The sequence below is a fragment of the Xyrauchen texanus genome, chromosome 43 (genome assembly GCF_025860055.1).
Source record: "Xyrauchen texanus isolate HMW12.3.18 chromosome 43, RBS_HiC_50CHRs, whole genome shotgun sequence".
In the NCBI taxonomy this organism is placed as follows: domain Eukaryota; kingdom Metazoa; phylum Chordata; class Actinopteri; order Cypriniformes; family Catostomidae; genus Xyrauchen; species Xyrauchen texanus.
The window spans coordinates 4,231,329-4,244,590 of record NC_068318.1 but is presented as its reverse complement, the minus strand read 5'-3'; the positions used below and the strand labels follow the sequence as shown (position 1 = coordinate 4,244,590).

General features: G+C 36.9%; 1 protein-coding gene across 6 annotated transcripts in view; it reads left to right on the top strand.

The window, feature by feature from the left end:
• The window catches only part of LOC127635642 (PH and SEC7 domain-containing protein 3-like), a 186,415-nt gene that overhangs the window by 84,236 nt on the left and 88,917 nt on the right, over positions 1–13,262 (top strand). For all 6 annotated transcript variants that reach the window (XM_052115811.1, XM_052115812.1, XM_052115813.1 and 3 more), the window contains 4 exons: positions 3,094–3,285; positions 7,846–7,926; positions 8,361–8,473; positions 10,151–10,209. In XM_052115811.1, coding sequence (XP_051971771.1) covers positions 3,094–3,285; positions 7,846–7,926; positions 8,361–8,473; positions 10,151–10,209 — 445 coding nt within the window. The remainder of the gene's footprint in view (positions 1–3,093; positions 3,286–7,845; positions 7,927–8,360; positions 8,474–10,150; positions 10,210–13,262) is intronic.

The following is a 13,262-nucleotide window of genomic DNA, read 5'->3' as shown; positions in this document are numbered from 1 at the left end:
TTTTGTAGTATTTGAATCTCTTTTCATAAACATATCTATATCATGGTATATATTGTTATCCACCAAAATTTTGATTGAAAGTTTTGCTTACAGTATATATCGTCCACCCCTACTGTTATGCCAGGTCCACGCAATAGCTCCTTTTCCACCATTGGGCTGAACGGTTCTGAGCATGGTGCAGAACGGTTACAGTAGCATTTACACTTGAGCATAGTATGGCACAACTATAAACCGTTCTTGACCTGGAATTCTCAGCAGGGTTAGCTTACCGTCCTCAACCGTGCAGGTGGGAAGGCTTTAGTATATGGTGACTCACAATAGTCAATTTTCAAATGCAAAAGTAACTTAAGCTCTTTAGTTGTTTCTAGCCAATTTTGCAAATATTTGGCGAAAGTTAATAAAAGTTTATAAAAATTGTGTATGGTTAGTGAATCTTCATGATTATATGATGATGGTTTAACTATTGTATTGTATTGTAGTCTACATCTATTTTTCTACAGACCTTTTTCCACAAGGAAGCAGATTACTACAGTACCTCATTGAAACTTAAATTATATAAATATATTCTCTAATAATTTTCATATTCTTATATAATATTATTTTTGCACTCACTCCAATGTTTATCTCACACGTTGTCACCAAGTCGGATCTGTTATGTCAGACATGGGCAACATACGGCCCGTGAGCTGGATCAGGCCCTCCACATGGTTTAATGTGGCCCGCGTCTCATTTATAGTAGAAGCGTTTTTTTTTCATTGGATTATTCAGTTAACTTGCATTGAGACCTAACGCATCTCCACAAGCATTTAACATGCTCAGGGTTGCCAGATAAGAGACGCAACACCCCCAGTTTGCGATTTATACTTGCGCAAATGTGCAGGATGTTTGGTGCTACTTTGCAGGTAAACCTTCTCAGTGATTAAATGAAATATAAAAGTAGATCTCTGCATCATTGACGTGCGAGCAAAAGCAAGCCAGAGATGAATATTATGTAAATGTATTTTTTATTTGTTCAATTTAGAAAGGTTCAAGTCCCATCACACCTGTATGTTAATCTAACTCTTGCAGTAATCGTGTATCATAGTCATGCAGCCTGTGTTCAGTTGTGTGCTGAAAGTCAAACCATCGAGGAGACCTGAGTCATGACCCTTTTAGCATGTAAACGGTAATGTTTTAGAAAAAGTTTTTTCTTTTTGAGTTTTTTTAATGCCTGATAGAAAAGCATCTATCTTTGTAGAGCAATACAATACTTTAGGCAATTGCAGAATAGTCCCATTAGACACAGATACACTTTAGAAAATTGAGTACACAACTATTTCTGAGCTTAAAAGATACAAAAACCAAATCAATGCAGAACATTGTATCTCAAAAGGAATGTACTAGTTAAAGCCCGATTTGGCCCCTTTACCAAAATAGTTGCCCACCCCTGTGTTAAGTACACCCTACTGAATTCACGGCACCACAGTGAAAAAAGAAACCGTAATGGCACGGTTTTGTGATAAGAACAGTTGGCCTGATAGTGGAAAAGCTGCTGATCTGCACCCAAAAAACAAATTTTGGAACCCACCAATACAAAAAATCTCTATGCATATACATATCATTTGCATATTTATTACATTATTTAGTTAATTTGCTTTTATCTGTCAGTAAGAGTTTAGTAGCCTATTTGTAGCTCTTGTAAAGAATTTGACCGATTCCCATTAAAATAAGTGGAGAAAATGTGAAAGTCTCCAGATTCCATCTGCACCTGCTCATGACCAACCCTGTTCTTTTCTAGGAAATCATGAACTTTTCTCTGAAATGTTTTAGTTTTTTTGTTGTTGCTTTGCTTGCCCTGACTCTCAACAGATGGCAGTGTTACGCTGTGCTGCCATACATGTCATGATTTCAAGAAAGTTAATGCTGTAAATATGAGGATTATACAGTAAGTGATTAGGATAGACTCATCACCTTTAGAAAATTGCCTCTTTGAGCCTTAGTAATAAATCAAGTTTTCATGGTCAAACATCTGCACCGGTCTTCAAAACTGAATAAATGCTCTTGATGTATAGAGAGTTCTTTGATCAGACTCACTCCATCAGTCTCTTGATGATTTAAATGTTTGAAAGATATTTCTCTTCTGCACACTTGATGCAACATTGAGGGTTTGTCTGTATTATACTGCAGTGACTGATGGCTCTGAAATTAAACAGATTTGACTCACAGTTCTCGGATGATGTCATTGCCGTAACAACTGGAGATCTTTAGATTTTTAAGAGCTGTTCCTTGTGTAGTTTTACAGTAGGCATCCCTTAAAATGGAACACAGTGGTCAAAGACGTCTGTGTGAATGTGTACATGGCTGAAGCAGCAGTGTTTTAATGAGGATGAATTTAAATGCATCTTTTCTGGGTTTTACTCTAATGGCTTCAGCACAGCATGCTGTTGGCATACCAATTAAAGGACAAACTCTAAAAATGCGAAAATGTAGATAAACTTGTTGGCCAACTAGTTGACAATTCCACCAAAAATGTTTTCAAACTGGATTCTTGAACATGCACCCCAAAGAGACAAAAAAAGTTGGGCATGACTTGATTTTATCAATGGGCCAGTGTCATGTATTCCCTGTTTTTGTGCTTAGACTTTTATTTTTGAAATTATTGTTTTGTTCCCCGTTCCTGTTTCCTATTAGTTTTGTAGTCCTTTGTAGTTTCCTTTCATGATTGGTTTTCCCCTGATTGTTTTCCCCAGGGGTTCCTCGTTCACTTTTTTGCCCTTTTGTATTTAAGCTCTTGTTTCCCCTGGTTTCTTTGTCAGCCTTCACATGGGTTGTTATGTTCTGTGCTTGGTTCCCTGTGTTTTTTGTTTTTGTCATTATATTCTGAGTAACTTTGTTTATCTTTTGTTTCATTTAAAGCTGCATTTAGATCCTCATTCCTTGCCTGCCTCGTCACAGCGAGTGGTTTGTGATGTCAGATGAAAAGAAAAGTTATTTCATCAAGTCATATTATTTAGATAAAATGCACCAATAGATTGTTCCCAATAAAAGTAGGCACATGCTTTAAGAAATGAACTAGTGTCAATGTTGAGTTGTGCGTTTTCTCTTATTGTGCAGCAGCGATGCAGGGCTGAAGGACGTGCTGTCAGACTGGGACTCAGACATGGACTCTGTGGAATGTCTTAAAGACACAGATGTTCTTCACAATGGCAGTCGCAGCGACCAGGAAGCCGCCCGACGCCTGGCCAGACGCCTCTACCACCTGGAGGGCTTCCGGCGCTCGGATGTCGCAAAACATCTGGGCAAGAAGTGAGTTCATTCAGCCATAAATTCACTTCTGTGAGGCTGTGTTTTTGATACCTGTTACACACGAACCAGAGGAATCTGAATACTCTTGCCTATAATTTTGTGTCTGAACTTCAAGAGGGATTAAACCAGGTTTACATCTGCTCACAAGTACGTGCCATGACCAGTCTCGTGGTCAGACAGTTCTCGGTTACTGACATCTAAAGAACGGGGTCGGCTTGGTACTAAAAATGTTGCCTTCTGTATGATACCAGCCTCAATAAACATAAACAAAATATGGAAACAAGCACATTGTTAATTGCAGCAGATGATCCAGATTAAAGCAAGCCTTAAACAGCACGTCGTTGTGCATAGATGTAGAATTAATCCTCACAAAGCAACGTGACATGCTAACTTTACCATTTGTGTGCCGTTTGTGTGCACACTGTCAAAGTTTCTCTGTTGCAAGCCAATCAAAATGGTCTTTGGTGGTGACTGAAGTCTACGGTCATCCACATGCTTGAACTTGGTTTATTACAGTGAGTTATTTTACATCATGCATGAATTAGATTTTTTTTTTTTTTACTTTAAGGCACTATGTGAAAATGAACTAAACTTACACCTTATTTCTATAGGCTAGTTATAATATTCTGAGTGTACCCATAAGTAGACCACTCTACTGAGTTGGGACTGTGCTTGTTACGAAATGTTGCTTTATACTCCAGAACAGACATTGTTTTCCTTTCATCAGGCTCCTAATAATTTAAGTAATCTGAAGACAGACAAGGCCAGTTTATTTCCCAATATGAAACATCATTCAAACAGAACTTATATTGAACAAGAGGAAAACTTTGTCCATAATTTGTTAAAAGAGGTCCAGACCGTTTATGTACTTGACTGATTATTTATAGTGCAATGCTATAAAAGCACATGCACATTACACACACTATTACACATTAGTAATAGCTGCTGCTAAGACGCTTGGAAAAGAGCGAGGACAGTACTAGGAGAGTGAGCTCGGTGTCTTCACGATCTTGTGCGTGCACGCGGCTGTGCCTTGTATATTATGGGTTTGCGTGTTTTTGTGAGATAAATATACTTGTGCTCGCTCCTTGGTTAGAAGACTTTGTTCGCTCCCTGTAATGTTTGTGCTCTCTCGCTTGTTGTTTGCTTGCATTAATGTTATAAATGCAGCACTGGCCGATAGGGTTTGGCCCGAATCTTTCTCACACTGGCCCCGGGCCATCGGGCAGTCCTTGTTGTTGAGCCCTGCCATAGATGACTCCTTATTACCATGCACCCCTATTCAAGAGAGGATTTGGTTTTTCTTAACCCCTCTTCATATGTTTTCATGTTCCATTTAGGGGCAGGCAAATCTACAATTGTGGAAACCTTGAGAGTGACGTATGACATTTATTTATTATTTAATTATTAAATTGAGTAGCTGCAGACATTATACAAAATCAACAGATCACTTCAAGGCATATTGTGCTTTACTGTGGTAAACTGTTTTACTCTGATAGCCCTTTTCCACCAAAATTGCGATGGTTCCTGTGCCAAGCCTGCGCTCTGCTGGTTCATAGCCAGGGCAATCTGGAGCCTATCGTAAACAGGCCATGCTTTTCCACTGACCTGAGAGCCGAACAGTGACGTAATGGTTTACTGTCTACGTGGTAGTTTCACGTGACTACCTAAACTTGGTGTGTCACAGTGTGTTTGTATACAGCTTTCACTATTGTTTTTGAGGACGTATTTAAACATACGGTTTAATGCAACCCATCGTGATTACATTGCTCAACAAGAATGTCAGAGACGACATTTACGCTAAAGATGACAGATAATGTAATTTCAATATATTTTATGAACTATGGCTTAACTTGCTAAGTTCTGGAAAGTGTTACAGTGGAATCAGTATTAACATTGGTGTAGCAGATTGTTGTAGTTGGATTTTTGCCATAGCATATAATGTTATTGATAGAAAATACCACCATTTTACTTATCAGATAGCCGCGATCTTCCAAACTTAGTGAGTAGCTGGTCAAAAATCGTAAAATCTGAAAACACAATGCACAAATAAGATGACAACTGTGTAAGAAAAGCTAACAAATTTGGCAAATATAACAACTTACTGAGATCGTCTGCAGAGGACACTGGGAATTCACTGTTTATCACGAGCTTCACTGGCTGAATTCAATGTCCCGGTTAGTTACATCATTGCTTCTACAGTTTTGGAATAACACTATTACATTTTCACAACTTTTCAAATGAAGAAAAAAATATAGGAAGTGGTGGATTTCAACAATCAGCCAAATTTACTGTCACTCTCTCAGCAGATGTAGTAGAAACCTTGTTGCATCTGCTGTAACTCATTTTTTAAAACTAAATCCAGAGTAACACAAAGTATACTGTTAAAAATATTTTATATTTATAAAATAAAGAATTGCGAATATAACATTTTGCTGGATTTACGGTGTTAAATATGGTAGAAACGTGTCATCACAGTCTGTGAAAATGGTCCATATCCATTAACAGTTTAGTAAGCAAATATTCATGAAGTATTGATGAAGAATGTTTCCTGACATTAAACTGGCCTCTTTGGGCGCTGTGAAGTGATATACACAGTAGCTGGATAACAGGGGTTTTACAGCTGGTACTATACAGTATAGTGTGTTTTAGCTCACCAGAACACTGTATTTGACCATTCAACCTCCAGGAGCAGAACTATCAGTTATATAATAAAGGGATGAAGATACAGACGCTCATCCATATTGATAAGCACTCTCAGTGGCAGACAGAGTACTCCAGAGGAGAGCATCATCACTGCATCAGTACTCATACTGTCCCACCTCCATAGCCCAGTGCTCGCCTGTTACTCTTCTGCAGTCTGAACACCAGCACTGTCTGATGGACTACAGTATCTGGCACACAGGGGGAGTTTTCGACTTTCTTTTTGCAGTTCCATTTGATAATGCTAGTGGTGCAGAAATTACAAACCTCAGCTGTGTATGGCTGTCCCTCACTGCCATGGCTTCATTCACATCAAATTAAATAAGTTGTCTACCCTGATTAAGTCTATAAGAGGATGTTGACTATGGATGGGTAAAAATATTGATTCTTTCATTAATCACAATCTTAGTTTAAACAATCACGATATCGATTCTTAAATCACAAGATTAATCTTTACACCAAGCACAAGCCTCAACAGTGCGAGTAAATCACGAATTAGACCAAATTTGGCACAAGGCTGTCTCCGCTGTCTGGTAAATGTTCATGTTTCTCTCGGCAGTGATTGAGTAGTATAGTGGTGAAGAAGTTCAGTAGCGAGATCCTTTCACTGTATGTTGAGAGGAAAAGTTTGATTTGACTTGTTCTGTGTAATGTGTGTCCAAAGACGAGTTCAACACAATCCATTTGCCATTAAATAATTTCTCTTTTAATATCCTTTCTGTTCTTTACAAAAAAATTACATTTAATTCTAATCACATAAAGCACTGATGTGGTAAAGAAGCCATTTGACTCCTCTTGTTAATGTGCACTCAACAAAGTGAGTCAACTTCTGTGAGACACTCGCTGAACTGATGCTATTCTTAAAGAGACAGAACCGTTTTAGCACTTGTTCTGCAAATCAATGTAAATGCATTGAGAAAAAGATGAAAGAGCAGAGCACTAATTCACTGTAAAGTGTGTATTACATGTAGACTATACTGTATTTGCACTTTAACGATAGCACTGGGACATGTATTGATCTATTTATCAATCAGAAGAAGAAGTGAAGCTTCCATAAATACCACGCGTCAAAATAAAAGCTAGATGCCTGAAATTTAAGAAACTGCAGTAGAGGGGGGGCCTGGGTAGCTCAGCAAGTTTTGACCCTGACTACCACCCCTTGAGTCACGAGTTTGAATTCAGGGTGTGCTGATTGACTCAAGCCAGGTCTCCTAAGCAACCAAATTGGCCTGTGAAATTTCAATAGTACCTGTACCGACAACTGAAATTTTGGTATTGTGACAACACTACCAATACGCATTATTGTGGAGCGGAGGGGGGCGGGGCCGGGCTGGAATGTCGCACGCCCGGTCCCCAATTGGCCTGATGGGGCACGCGAGGGATATTCCAGCTCGGCCCCGCCCTCCGCTCCATATATATATATATATATATATATATATATATATATATGCAATATAATACATACAATTTCAAGACATTATATTTATTGATGGAATACATGGACTTAAGCAGACTTAAGCTCAAATGTTACCAAAATGATGGAACTAATGATTAAATTTAAAATTTCTATTTTCAGAATGTACCAAGTGTTATTACCCAAATTTGGGACCAACATAATGTCTTTCATATGTAAACAAAATGGACATTACTACTGAAATAAACGCAAATGAATTATAATTGGAATGGAACCGAATTGAATTCTTCTCAGTCATACTGAACATATAATGGTGTCATGTGTGGTTGTGAAATACAGTACGTAAATGCTTTCGTCAGATATTATTATTAGATAAACCTATAAACTGTGGGAAATCAAGTTTTATCTTTGTTCTGATATGAATCTTGTGTTTGTGTTGGCAGTAATGACTTCAGTAAGATGGTGGCAGAGGAATACCTCACATTCTTTGAGTTTACAGACTTGACATTGGACCAATCACTCAGGTACAGATTCAGTCTGATGGCATTTCATTGAGTGCTGTTCTTATCATGTGGGCGGAGCTCTGAGTGCTCTCTGATGAATACATCAACACATGACCGTCTACGTTTATGTCGGTGACACCTATTCATGCCCAAGTGGTATATTACCATGTCCTAACTTAATGAATGTTTTATTGATGCAACAAAATAATGATTTATTTATTATAAAGTTCATTACATAAATTATTGTCATATTGTTATTTTAATGTCTGGGGTCATTCATGCAGTTGCAGCTCAGATAATTGGCCAAAGTTCACAAACTTTTTCATTCATCTGTTTGTGGTTCTTTCTTCCTGTGACGTGTTGATTATTTTTGTCTTGTGTCTGGACATCTGTAAAGACTCCTGATCTTCAGACAAATAATATCATCTTTATATGCATTTGTCTTGTTCCTGCAGATCATTTCTGAAAGCGTTCTCACTGATGGGTGAGACTCAGGAGAGAGAGCGAGTATTAATTCATTTCTCTAACCGGTTCTATCAGTGTAACCCCACAGTCATCACTACACAAGGTACGGCACATCAACTTAAATAAACACAAAATGTTTTTTAGATCAATAAACCCTTTGCTTAGCTACACCTTTAAAACTTTACTGACAATCTCAGCGATAGCAGCTGTTGCCATCGGTCATATTAGCAGACAAGTTTTTACTCATAATGTAAGTCTATGAGAGTCCTGTGTGTTTGGATAGTTTGTCATTTTTATATATATATATATAATATTCAGATAATTAAAATGCATTACATTCCTGTAGCAGAAGTGTTAATCATTGATAAGACAATACAAAAAGCGTCTTTAGAATACAATGTATTGTTTAATACCATATTATTGATCATAAGTCAATCATTGTCACACAGTTCACAGTAATCCATTTCACAAGTGAATTTGTCAATCAGTTGGAGATTTATTATGAGGGCTTGTTTAAGGACCCGTCAATTTCAACAAGTGTCAGACATGCTTGTGTAGCGTCTCGGGTGTGTTGCGTCATAAACATAACAAGTTAAATATAGTTTAATACTTGGAACACATCTTGAGATCCCTTAGTTCGGATTTGCGCACCATCAAATGTTTTGAACACAAGAACGTAACGCATGTCTGTGTTGTGCTGCTGCTGAAGGTTGTTTTCTTCACTGTATAAACTGTGTGTTGCTCATACAGCTGAAGTTTCACTTACTGCCCTCTGGAGTAAACAGGTGGTACTACAAGCTTGCATTTCTCAGGAATCTTCCCTATACGGGGGCATTGTGACTTATTGCGAGTTATTTTTTATCAAATTAATCGCACTTAATTAACGCATTAAATCAACAGCCCTAGTTAAAATAAAAAAATATGTTAGATTTTAAATAAACGTAGCCTAAATTAGATTGTATATATTATATACATAGGTGATATCAAAATATTTATAATAATAATAACTGTGAGCGTGGCCAGTTTTTGGAGGGTTTAAAAGCAGAAATGTACATTTTATAAAAGCAGAAATGTACATTTTATAAAATGTACATTTTATAAAAGAAAATTAAAATAAAAATGTACATTATTTCAGCTGTAAAGTTGTTTAAAGTGTAATTTTTACACTCATTTTAGGGTTTATGGCATTTCGGCGTTATGGCAACAAAGTTGTAAAATTAGATATAACTTCACACAGCAAAGTTTAGTAATAGATTTGATCACACTAAAATCATGTTAAGATGCATATTGTTTGTTTTGTGACTGTGCTTTGGAAACAGTGAGTATTTTTTGTGGTTATCAATATTAACCATAAATGCTGTCAATTATGCTGATCTTGTATTGAACCTGGAATATTCCTTTAATAAACATAATTAACATGAAAATAATGTCACAAAGAAAAAAATCTGAATGGTCCTAAAAATAAGCTTTATCTTCTTTCTTTTTTTTTTTGGAGTGAAATAGGAGCTGGTTAGATTCACCCATAAGACAAATCAAACCATTTGGAGAGTTTGTCTGCCTTTAGTAATTCTGCATGAAACGTGATAGTGTCTAGAATCAGAGTGCATGTTTCCTCCATAGCAACCATCTTGGTAACAGCAATGACTAGTATATGGGTATAAATCTGTTGCTAATACTGTTGCCATGGAAGTGATGTTAAACGTTTGGTCTGATGCAAAGATGAATGTTTGATATGAGATGATATGAGGAGAATATTGTTCATTGTTTCTGATGTTTGCAGATGGAGTTCATTGCCTCACCTGTGCACTTATGCTGCTCAACACTGACCTTCATGGCCCTGTAAGTGACCTTTGACCTCTGACCTCACACTAGAAATGCACATTGTAAATGTTAAATGAACATTCTCAATGAAACATGACAGTTTTTTATGTAATTGTCTCGAGCACACAAACCCAGTCAACGTTTGACCGTATGAGAGTGAGTTATCGACTGATTAAAAGATCCCAGTGCAGGAGGATTGCAATATACCGTAGGACACGACATGAACTTGATTTAGTCTTAAATGAATACAATTGAAACATAATTCCATATTCGGATAAATGAACTTAATCTTAAGGTTCTTTATTTAATAAATGTCTGTTGATAGGATAAACAAATGTTCACCTGTAAATCTACCAAACATATTTTCATATAAAACAGATTTGATGAGCTTCGTTCAAAGCCATTGTAAAATGACTTTAAATGCACACCTGTGATTGCACATTTTGGAAAAGCATTTGGCAAATTATCTTTCAAAATGCATTTTAAAATTTGCATTTAAATGTGACAAATTAATTGGCTTATTGCAATATTTTACAGTATTTTAAAAAATATTGTCCATTTGAAAAGTGCTTTATTTACATGTTGTTTTTTAAATAATAAAAAAAAGATAATTGATACATACTGCATTGCTAGGCAACTGCAAACAACATACAGTTGGACTAATGAACTATATTATTTGGCAAAATAATAGTTTATTCCAATAATTCATAATTATAACTTTATTATAACTGGTGTCTTGTATCATAGTGCAGTTTCTGCCATTTTATGCAAGTCCTTGCATTACAGTAATTTTACCATGGTTTAGGGTGTTTTAGGTGATTTACATCATGGCTAACACCCATTACTCATAATAAAATCACTCTAGCTCACATTAGTATGCACCTAAATATGACCTATGATTTTTCCACTTATATACTTCATGCATCTTGATTGATCAGATTCCTGTTGTCACAAGTGAAGAAATAGAAGCAAGTTTTGCACCCTTGAGGGTCCTTTTAGAATAGCTCATCTTGTTTGGTCTCCATAGAGTTTGGTCATGTGTCTTGGATCTCACAGGGTGGCATGTTTTGAGTTGGACATGTTCAGTGGAGACGTGGATATTTTGTGCCCACGCCACAGTACTTTCATTTCAAACAGTGTTCAGCAGCTCTTGCCGTGATGTGGGTGAATGCAGCTCAGAGTTGCACAAATATATGCCAGACGCCCACACACAAATAAATGACTGCGTTTGAGAGGGAACATTATGCATATCACACAGGTTATAGACACACAGAGCAGGTGTAGCTATCTAAAGACTACTTGAACACTTGTGTTTTATTTATGGGTTTAATATTTGGTTACTAAACAAAAATACATATTTTCCTTATCAACTAGTCAGTAGCTGGTTTCCATCCTCATATATTTTTCCAATTTTTAGGACATTGCATAAAAAATGCTGGATGGAAACACAAATAAAATCTCAAATATTTGCATAAAAAACATTGCTTCGTTGGAGGCGGTTAAAAGTTTGATTAGATAATACGATTTGCACGTACACTATGATGGAATCTTATTTACAGAATAAATTCCTAGATGTGCATCAAAAAAGTCAGGACTTTGCCTCAAGTCATGTGACTAAATAATTCCCTCCTAACTGGACTAACCAGTGGACTGTTGTCATCGCATAGCATCTCAAAAGTTGCTCTGGTTCATCTGAAATGCTTCAATTCCTAGACATAATGCATCTGCTGCCAATTGCAAGCAAACACGAGGGTCATGTTAAACCGCAAGTATTTTATTACATTGAACAAAAAAATGACGGTGGCTTTTTTATTTTGTGGCATTTTTCCCAGAATTTGTGACCATTTTGTTCTGTTGAACACATGGGATGGAAATGCTGCTTTATATGTGAATTGTTGTTGAATTAGCCCAAAATCTTGCATTAGTTAAATTGTTACTTTGATTGAGATCAGTGGGTTGCCTGAATGACTAGTCAACTAATAAGTCTTAAGGAAGCTCTGTAACATTAGACTGGTTTGGTTTCACATGATCCTGATCAGATGCGTTTCATAGGGGGTGTTTACATTAGATGAGTTCTCACGTTCATAAATAGCTAAATGGTGTGCAGCGTAATGGAACAGAACGCAAGAGTCTTGACTGTTTTGCACTTCACATTCTGTGTTAAAATGCAACGTTTGTGGTGAGACACAATGTGACGGCCAAATTCATCTGTGAAGTTTTATACCGTAAATTGAACAGGATTTTTTTATAGTGTAGATACCCTAGTAATCGCATAACAGCATGCTACAAATAATTCAGAGCACCTTATGAATGGTATAGCAATGCCATGGTAACAAACCACAGCACCCTTGCATTGCAGCAGTGAGTTTTGCAGAGGCAAACACCATTTTGTTCAAATGTCTGAATTACATTGAACTGTCCTTGCAGAGTAATGTCTGACTCTTACAGTCTTTGCTGTGATCTGCTCATACTGCAAACCCGTGTCAAATGATAAAAAATCACTTGATTTGTGCTGTTCAAATGATGGATAAATGCAGCTATAGCATCATTTCACAGATGAAACTGCAGTGGAAGATCTGGCTGTGTGTGCGTTTGATATCTCTTGCCAGTCTGAACATTTGTCAGTGGCGTCCACCTACAATCTCAGCTGGTGCTGGTACGACCAGTACAGTGAGTGAAACAAACACCGGCTGCTCGTGATGTCAGCCGAGCCATGGCTTCAGCAGTTTGCGTCTAGAACATTATCTATCAGCAGCCTGGAAAAGCAGAAGCAGAAATCAAGAGTTAGACAGAGTAACTGTTGAGAATGCCGTCAGTATGTACTTTATGTGCTTACTGTATTGTTGAGTACATATGAAATGCTTAATTCTGAAAGCATGTGCTTAAAGGAATTGTTCAGCTAAAAGTTATGTCACATACTCACTTTAATGACGTATCAAACCAAACAGCTCCAAATTCATAAATATCAATATATATCAAATAGTGTCAAAAAAGCTGAGAAACTTCTGACTGTATGTATATATATTACAGTAATATACAATTAATGATATACAAATAATATCAGGATATAC